Source organism: Setaria italica, chromosome VIII, assembly GCF_000263155.2.
Source record: "Setaria italica strain Yugu1 chromosome VIII, Setaria_italica_v2.0, whole genome shotgun sequence".
In the NCBI taxonomy this organism is placed as follows: Eukaryota; Viridiplantae; Streptophyta; class Magnoliopsida; order Poales; family Poaceae; genus Setaria; species Setaria italica.
In genome coordinates, this window is record NC_028457.1 from 30,588,394 (window position 1) to 30,598,266 (window position 9,873).

At 48.4% G+C, this 9,873-nt stretch overlaps 1 protein-coding gene across 1 annotated transcript; it reads left to right on the forward strand.

Annotated features, from left to right (window-relative positions):
• The first annotated feature begins 7,233 nt into the window (after positions 1 to 7,233).
• LOC101779445 (F-box/LRR-repeat protein 25) lies at positions 7,234 to 9,053 on the forward strand. Its single transcript, XM_004980596.1, has 3 exons — positions 7,234 to 8,181; positions 8,269 to 8,331; positions 8,745 to 9,053. Exons 1-3 carry the CDS (start codon positions 7,234 to 7,236, stop codon positions 9,051 to 9,053), a joined length of 1,320 nt encoding a protein of 439 aa, XP_004980653.1.
• Positions 9,054 to 9,873: the final 820 nt, after the last annotated feature.

Genomic DNA, 9,873 nt, shown 5'->3' on the forward strand with positions numbered 1-9,873 from the left:
ATTTCTTCTTGCACGTATGTAAATTAGCAGTACAGGTACCTATGTTTACCCGCAAAGAAATCACGCCTTGAACTGATTTTCCTTTCGAAATTTTTTCTCTTCTTTTATTTTTCACAGGAATATTAGTCCTTACCGCCATGGGAAAAGCTAGAATGATGTTTAACTTCATGATCAGACTGCTCTACACATAGGTATTTTGTGAATGGAAAAAAATAAAAACATGTAGCGCTCATTTAACCATTTCAACCTAAGCAATTAAGATAGACCTGAGCATTTTGAGCCCGGCTGCCCCGATCCATGGGGTCGGGGCAGAGCATGTTGGGTTTTGCCCCACCTACGCTAGCTACAGGAGCTAGCTATAGGATTAGGTGTGGTCAGCGAAAATTAAAATTGAGCCTGCCCACACAATTAATTTTAATTATTTTCCTATTTAAAAAAGATGGGAAGCTCAAGCCCTAACCCAGCCCGACACTATCCATGGGACAGTCGTGGGCACAAATTTTCAACCTCAATTGAATCGAATTATTTTTACCGGATCCACAAAATGTTCAGGTCTAGACCACTTTGAAGCTGCTGAAGTCAATCACAAAGTCCTAGCTAGACACCTAGAACAACCCAGCAGAATGGACTTCCTTTGGTTGCGCTTGTCTGAGGTTATGAAGTAATTTCAGTTAAGGTCTTGCTTGTTTGGAATTGCGAAATGCGGAAATGAACTATTTTGTATTCTAAGAAAGAACTATTTTCCGAAAAAAGAAAAGGTGAAAGAAGCCAGAAATTTCTACAGAAATGTTGGCGGGCTAAAAGCCCAGCTGCCAAAGCCCAACAGTGCAATTCTAAGGCTGTTCTGCCTGCCGTGGCGCGCCAATCCTGGCTTCCGTTAGCCCATTAGCTGTATGGCTTTCGTTGTTTGAGATTCGTGCAAAGTAGATGCATCCATCTTTCTCAACCCTAGCTTCCTCCTGGCCATGCCGCCACCATCTCCACCAGGCCGGTGCCGTGCCTGCCGGCCCCGGCATCGCAGCTGCCGCACCCGCCCCCTCCGTGGTTGTCACGCCCGCGGCCGCCGCCGTGGCTGCCTCCGTCACGCCTGCCGACCCCACCGCCACGCCCGTCGAACCTCCCTAGCTGCTACCCCTGCCGGCACCGGAGAAGAAGAAAAAATGGACATTATCTAAAAAAATATTGATGTAGATTTAGAAAAATGTTGAATATATTTTTTTAAGATGTTGGAATATGTGTTCCGAAATGTTGAATGTATCTTTTATAAAATGTTGAATCAAGTATTTTGCAAATGTTGATCTGATTCTAAACAAATGTTGATTCTAATATGCTAAAATATTGAATCTGATATAAAATGTTGTTGAATTTTCTAATTGAGCTTTAAAGCTATATTGCTTATCCAGCACATGAAACCTATATAGAAGACCCGCCGCGGCGCCGTCGTTGACGTCACCGCCGCCGCGATTCCCATCTCACAAACCCTAGCCCCCAGATCCGGCAGCCCCTCGAGAGCCCGTGAAGCCAATACCTTTCCTCATCCACTCATGGATGCCGGCGACGGCGAGGACCGCATCAGCAGCCTACCCGACGAGGTGCTGCACGCCATCTTCATCTCTCTCAGCTCCCCCCGCGCCGCGGTGCGCACCGGCGTGCTCTCCCGTCGCTGGCACCACGTATGGACCCCGCTGCCAGAACTCCGCCTTGCGGAAGGCGTCAACGCGCCACTGCCACAGCCTCTGGCCTCGTTCCTGGACACCGTCGATGCCGCCTGGGACACCCCGACCCTTAAAGGACTCAGCATCGAACCGTCCGCCGCCTACGACCGCGATTTCCCAGCACGACGTGTCGCGCTGTGGCTGAGCTTCGCTTCGTAGCGTGTGGTGGGCCCGCTCTTGCTTCGCTTGCCTATGCCAGAAGATGACGGGGAAGAGGCGGTGCTCGAGCTTCTAGCGTGCGAAGGGGTGACAAAGATCTGCCTTAGACTCCACGGAGCTTGGCGGCGGCTTGCTCCGAGCACTGACCGACCTGACGATGATCTGTGACTGCATGGATGGTAGTGAGCTCACAACCCTCGTGTGCACGCAGTGCCCGTGCCTGATGGACCTGAGGCTATGCATCAGGTTGGATAATGCTTTCTGACATCTCCGTATGCTCTGATTCAATTCGTTGCGTTTGTTGTTCTTCTCCTCTTGAAAACACGGCGGCTGGAGATTGTGGCACCAAGGCTGGAAAAGCTGTCTGCATCCATCTCCATTGATGAGGCGCGAATTTCTGCCCCAAAGCTTGCAGAGGTAGTCTGGTCCAACAGCACCTACGATCCTCGCCACCACCAGTTTGATGATCTTTGGGGTCGCCTCGGCTGCTAGAGCTCGATCAGAATCACTAGTAGAGAAACGATTTTCCATCCTCAACAAAAGTATCTATTAATTTTGGACCTCGGACTAAAAAGGTTTTTGTCCCATGTTTAAATTTCGTGGTCTGTGGAGACCCTTTAATCCTAGTTGGTGTTACCAACTGGGCCTAAAGGTGACCCTTTAGTCCCGGTTGGTAAAGCCTTGACCCTTTAGTCCCGGTTGGTAACACCAACCAAGACTAAAGCCCCACCAAGCTTTAGTCCCGGTTGGTGTTAGCTTTAGTCTTGGTTGGTGTTAGCAACCGGGACTAAAAGTCTTTTATCCCGGTTGTTGTTACCAATCGGGACTAAAGGATCCTCCACGGGTAAATACAAAAGGATAGCATCTTCTACTTAGTCAGATGTGCTGTGTAGGTGAGATGATAAGGAAGCTACGCACGATGCAAGAGGTTGCGGGTTTGAATCCAACGCACCACACATGCGCATATTTTCGCATGTAAAATCGTGTTTCCCGGGAATTTAGAATATTTTTTTAGTGAAAAACCCTTTAGTCCTGGTTGGTATTTTAAAGGTTTATTTTTAGTTCCGGGTGAAAGATCTGAGACTAAAGAGGGGGACCTTTAGTCCCGAATAATTAGTCCCAGTTGGATTTTCGACCTATGCGTCTCTCCAACCGAGACTAATGCTCAGTTTTCTACCAGTGAATGTGTCCTGATGCAACAATTTGACAAAGTTGATGAATTCAAACTGGGTGAAACGAAATGGATTTCCGTAAGGAGAATCCGACTTCCTGTATCCTCGTGATAGCCCTGGATCAGTAGATATCACATACAGCTCATTTCAGCATAATATATCATCCATACCACGATAACAGTACATTAATATTTATTAACTCTCAGAATTTGAGAGTACAATCTGGTACAAACCCCTTGGGCTAAACGACATGAATAAAGCCAACGCGGCAATAACTAGCTTCTAGAAGCATCTTCATCATCTCAATCATCTCCACAAGCGAACTTGAGCGTAGTGCCTCGGCCCTCAGTCGTACCATCTGTCGTGGTTGTTGTCGAAGTCGGACTTGTAACTTGCAAACTCACGAATTGTCCCCAAGGAAGGATTGGTAAATGAATTTGCGAGATTAGGTGTATGGGCGATAATGAGGTTCATTTGTGGATAAACTTGGTAGTATGGATGTTGTGGCCAAAAAGAGATGTGGTGGTTGGTTTTTGGTGCTGCGGCTGCTCTTTTTTCTTCAGCTATCCTTTCGAAAGTTCCTTTTGTTTTCTAGTTTCTTGCCATGAAATGTGCAATAAACATTCGAGGTTGGTTGTTTTGTGTATGGCCTCGGCCCTTCCCCCTGCCAGAGTGACTCCTCTTTTCCCATTGCCATAACTTATTTGTTGCTGCTGCTAGGGTTGTCTATTGCAATTTTGACTTTGTTGCTATGAGGGTTGAGCACCCTCAATCGGTAGCACATGTTGAGCTGGATATGGCTGTTGATGTTGTGCGAAATTGTATTTTGGTGTTTGCCAATTCTGATCTTTTTGAGCTTGCCTTTGGTAGTTTCTCTCAATTACTCTTTTTCTGTTGTCCTCATCTGACCTGCAATATTTTTCCAACTCGGCGAACAAGGCTTCCATGGTTTTGGGTTTTTCTCTTGTTAGGTGCGAAGCTGTCGGGCCTGGTGTTAGCCCTTTGATGCAAGCTGCTATGGCTACACTTTCATCCATATCTGGAGTTTGTGACTTCAATTGTGCAAATCTTTGACATAATTGGCTAGGGGTTCTTTGTCTCTTTGGATGCAGTGAAACAAGTCACCCGAGTCTGTTGTTGCACGATGGAAGCCTTGGAAGTTTTGTATTAGCTTTGTTTTGAGATCTATCCAACTGTATATTGACTGTGGTGGGAGTAGTGAGTACCAGTTCAGTGCTGCACCCTCGCAGGCTATGATTAGGGACTTGGCTAAGATAACATTGTCTCCTCCAGCTGATGCTACTGCAGCTTCGTAGCTCAAGAGGAACTGGCAAGGGTCATTTTGCCCATTGAACTTTGGCAATGAAACTATCTTGTAGGTTGGAGGCCATAGAGCTGTTTGCAAGCCTATGGACAATGGAGAGCTTTGGTCAGTTGCTACATAGGCGCCTGCCATCACTGGTACGTTGTGCCCAGTGAGGTTACGATTTGCTTGCAGGATGTTTGCATTGTTCACGACATATTGCTATCTCAAGGGTGGTGGTTGTGTTTACGGTTGTGGTGGCGTGTTTTGTAATTATTGCAGTTCATCCAATTCCTCTTGAAATTCTGCCGATTGTTGTTTTGCTTGATTTAGTTTTGCTACTTTTCAGGCCGCTAGATGTTATGCTTCCAGTTCTTTAGCAAATCTTTCTTTTTCTTATTTTAGAGTCTCGAGTTGCCTTAGTGCCAAGGTCAATTCCTTTTCTGCTGCTCCGAGTAAATCGTTTCTTGTACTTGTCTCCGGCTGTGCTTGGTTTGTTGCTTTCACCTCGGCTCTTTTTTCTCGCTTCTTGTTTGTAAGTTAGCCTCGACTCTCTTTAACTTTTCTATGGTATCTATGTCATCTTGATCAACAGGGACAAGTCTTTTCTCTTAAGCCACAGGATTCTCTTTTTCGCCCTTGGTGGCTTCCTGTGGTGCGGTCTTCTTCTTCTTCATTTGTAGCATTGTGGGTTGTTTTGTGGCTGAGAACACGATGAGCGCCTTGTTGGTCTCAAAGGAACTTGACACCAAACAGATCTAAAGTTACAATGGGAACAATACTCGTAATTGGAAAGGCTAATCTCTCTTTACAACGGGTAGGCTCCCCTTTTATATTTCCTGTGTTCCAGTTGACCCTGATCCTCCTCCAAAATTCTTTTGAAGTTCCTTCAGTGTTTTATAATGCTACTTACTAGAAAAAAAAGGACAAGTCAGATTCATCTGCAAAATTTTCCAGAATTTTGTAGCCTTGGAAGCAATTTTATTTGTTATAACTATTTTTAAGCACCACCTGCATATATCGAGAGGACTGTAAAGAACAACAGATAACTTTAATATTCATGTGAAAATGAACGTGGAAGGTAATAAAAGGACATTTCAGGAATTGGTCTGCAGGGATGAATGCTGGGCGACCACAAATAATCAAAGTGAATAAAAGGTCCCCTCCCCTCTTGCTCCCCGGGCTCCATGGTAAAAGGTGGACGCATGTCAATTTTTTAATAATCACAACTCAGTCCAGCTCATACCGTTTGTATATTTTTCAAATAAGCTCTTGTATTAAAATTTATTTCGACGTGAAGAAGGAAAAATTAGATAATGCTATCATTTTTATAAAAATTCCCTTGCCAGGCAAATTTTTGAAAACCCCCGCAGCTCGAACCCTAACTCTCGCACTCTCCTCCCCACTGGCCTCTCTCTCCCTCTCTCCTCCCTTCCACCACCCTCTCTCTCTACCCTCCGCCGCAACCTCCCCTCCCCTACTCCCTCTTTGCCTACCTCCACCACCCCTCCCCGCCCACCGCTGCCGCCACCCCGCTGCTCTTGCAGGATCCAGATCCGACGCGAGGGTGCGGCTTGGAGTGGGCACGATGGCACAACCACGTGTGCTTTAGGAGCCTCTGCACCACTACAGCCAGGCATGGAATGGGGTAGTGAGCTTCCAAAACAACACCTCCAAGAAGGGATGTGACGCCACAAGCGCTACCGTCGCCGACCAGAAGGTCTGAGTTTTACACCCAGGAAGCACGCAAGGCCGCAAGGGGAAAGAAGGCAATTCGACTGACGCTGCCTAGGAAAGAAATGGCTCCAAAATTCATCGTCGTCAACGGCCCTAGAGCAGCCAAGGGTTTCGCCAAGACCTCCATTCCCCATGCATATATATAGCAGCCAACATATATTTAGCAGCCAACGCATCGGCCCACCACAGCCACTGTGCAAGGCGGTCACCACAGAACTGCCACCCCGGGGGTGGCACCAGCAGTCCATCAACGTCAGAAACGCTGCCGAAGGTAGCTTGGATCTTCCCGGCCGGCACCACGCCGAGCCCACCATTGCCATCCGTGCAAGGTAGCCATGTCGGGGCAAGACAGGGCCGCACACTGACGGCACCGGTCACCCAAGGCCGCACGCCATCGTGTTGTCGCTGCGTACCATCGGGGCAGGCTAGGGCCACACACCGAAGGCAATGGCTACCCTAGGCCGCACGCTGCTGCGCTCCCATGCTCTCGTGCTGATGAAGCCGCAGATCGAGATCTAGAAGGAAAAATAGGAAGAGAAGAAGAAGGATGAGAAGGAGAGGAAGGTGGAGAGAAAGGGGAGGGATGAAGGGAGGGGAGAGGACCAGGGGAACGCCGCTGCCGCTGGCCGGCGGCGCTGCTTTGAGCGGGCGTGGGGGGGCTGTGCGATGAATGATCTGCTACTTGTTCACGCTTGAACCTATTTGGAGGAGGATTGTTACAGGCTTTTTCAGCGGTCCAAATTTACACCTTGATTTATTAGCCCAACTTGCATTGCTTGGGACTAAAAGAAAAATGTAATGTGCAAAGAATGAAATGGTCTACCTTTTTCAGACTTTAAAGACTTGGTTCTCCATGCAATTAGCTCAGGGACACCCATTATCAATTCTTGTAAATCAGAGGGATCAATACTCAATAGTAGCATGCTTGGTCCTATACCTATCAATGTGTGGGTGTCTTGGTTACAACAATTCGATCCCATTTTACAGACACGATGCAGCGTCTTTTTTTTTCTTTTTTTTTTTTTGAGATAAGACACGATCTGAGACTCGGGCTGAAAGCCCATTTACTAAAGCCCAACCCTAATCCAAAGGCCTTCCAATCGAACCGACTCCGCGCCTATGAGCCGATACCCTACCTCTGCCGCTTATGGGTGAAGACCGCCGCCGCTGCTCCGGCAGCGAGGACCGCATCAGCGGCCTCCCCGACGAGCTGCTGCACGCCATCCTCGTCCGCCTCTACTCCACCCGCGCCGCCGCGCGCAGCAGCGTGCTCTCCCGCCGCTGGCGCCACGTATGGGCCCACCTCCCCGAGCTCTTCCTCGGCGGCAGCCGCGACGCGCCGCCGCCGCTGGCGTCGCTCCCGGACGCCGTCGACGCCGCGCTAGCCGCCTACTCCGCCACGGCGGCGCCGCTAGAGCGCCTCCACATCACGCTGCGACGCGGCGACGGCGGGCACCCCGTCCAGGCCAGCCGCGCCGCGTCGTGGCTGCGCTTCGCCTCGCGGCACGTGGTGGGCGAACTCCGTCTCTTTGTGCCGGCGCCGGGAGTCGATGGGGAAGAGGAGGAGGTTCTCGAGCTCCCCGCGTGCCACCGAGCGAAAAGTGTCAGGCTTACCATCCATGATTCATGGCGGCTCCGGCCACAGCCGGCCGGTTTGTTCGCCGCGCTGACCTCCCTGAGGATAGATTATGGCCGCATGGAAGCCAGCGAGCTCACAGACCTAGTGTGCAAGCGTTGCCCGCAGCTCAGGGATCTGAACCTTTCCGTCGATCTGGTTGATGTCTCCGACGTTTCTGTGCTGTCTGGCTCACTGCAGTCGCTGCTGTTCTTCGTCCTAAACATACGGCGGCTAGAGGTCGTCGCGCCAAGGTTAGAAGAGCTTTTGGTGTATCACGCCAGTGAGGCTCATATCACTTCCCCTAAGCTTGCAGAACTGGTTTGGAATGGCGAGGACTATGACCCTCGCCTCCACAAATTTGACGATGTCGGGCGTCACCTCCGGCTGCTAGAAATTGGTCAAATTTCAGGAGCGGCATCGTTGATGCGGCAGTTTGATGAAGTTGACAAGTTGAAACTGCAAATCTCCATTCCATGGGTGTGTTGGCATCAGTGATTCTTTTTGAAAGGAATTGTTTTCCTGATAATCCGTTGATATCTGATATTTTGTGCCTTCTTATGACAGGAAACAGCAGGGTACGGAAGCTTATTGAATGAAACGAACCAGCTGCCCAAGTGCAGGACATTGGTCATATCCTTATCGTGGAGAAACCATGGCATCGCACCAGCCATGATGCATCTCCTGAGGAGTTGCAATAGTACAAGGAAGGTTTCCGTGCATTTGATTGATCATTGTGACCGATTACTGGTAATGTCTAAGCATTTTACTCTTATTAGAAAAATCGTAGTCCTCTTAAGATATTGGAGAATAATGTTGGGTTTCCTAATCGGTTTTTCATTGAGGGGTGGTTGCGGTTATGAATGTGTTTTATAGGTCTATTCGAAATGTCAGCAAGCTTAAAGCATTGGTTTAGATTTATTTTATTCTTTTATCTTTGACCTAGTTATTATGCATGATGTAGTGCCAACAGAACATCAATAGTTTAATTTTTTGTATATATTCTCCAATAATGCAATGATATTGTATTTTCTTATTTCCAGGCGCATTCTTGCCCATTGTCTTGTCCTTGTCGCTTGGCAGAGAGTGGTAGGGTTGATGGCATTGCTCTCAGTTTCCTTGAGGAAGTAAAACTTCATAACTTTGCAAGTTCCAGTGATGAATTGGAATTTGTGGAGGAACTATCCAGATGCAACGCAGCAGTCCTAAAGAAATTGGTCATAAATTATGCTTATGGCCCTGCTACTCCACTAACCATGGCGATATGTGAGAAGGTCCGTAGCATGTGGCGTCCAAATGTTAGTGTAGAATTCTATGTGTTTCTAGATGGAAGGCTAGTTCGTTTCGACTGAGTACGACCCAATTCCTTTGAAAAATTTGAATGAAACTATCTGCTATTTCTTCATCCTTGCACCCTGTTTAGAGGAGGATTATTACAGGGGCTTTTTCATCCGCTGTTCAAATTTAGACTTTAATTTATTAGCTTACCTCGACTTGTTTGGGACTTTTGTTGATGTTTCTGGGACTATAAGGATTCATTCTTCATCGATGATATCTTAAATTGCAAGTATAATTAACATAGCATGGATGGTAAAGGCTTTATTTTTTATGCTTTTCTTTTGATCTTGTGTATCTAATTAATATCTTAAACTGCAAGTACAATTAACATAGCATGGATGGTAAGATCAAATAAAATCAAATAAAGTGGCGTATCACTATTCCCTCCTCATCATTCCTACTGAACGAGGACAAATAAAGCATCTGCCAATTTTTCGGGACCACCACAGGCTAAGAAGCGCTGTATGGCCGAAAGACCATCTGCCAAAGCCCAACAGTGAATTTTTCAGCCCAACTCGGGAACCTTCTGCTGCAGACTGCAGTGTCGCTGGAGCGATCCGTGAGAAACCCCTTCCCAAATCCAAACGATCGCAGGACTGCTGGCTGCATCGATCAAGACCGTCCCCGCCGCCGCCGCCAACGGCACCGTCACCGCCCCGGCGAGGACCACACCAGCGGCCTCCCTGATGAGCTCTGCACAGCATCCTCCTCCACCTCGGCTCCGCCCGCGCCGCGGCGCGCACCAGCGTGCTCTCCCGCCGCTGGCGCCCCTCTGGCACCACCTGCCCAAGCAGTGGCGGATCCAGAAACGGGCTTCGCCCCGGGCTAACTAAT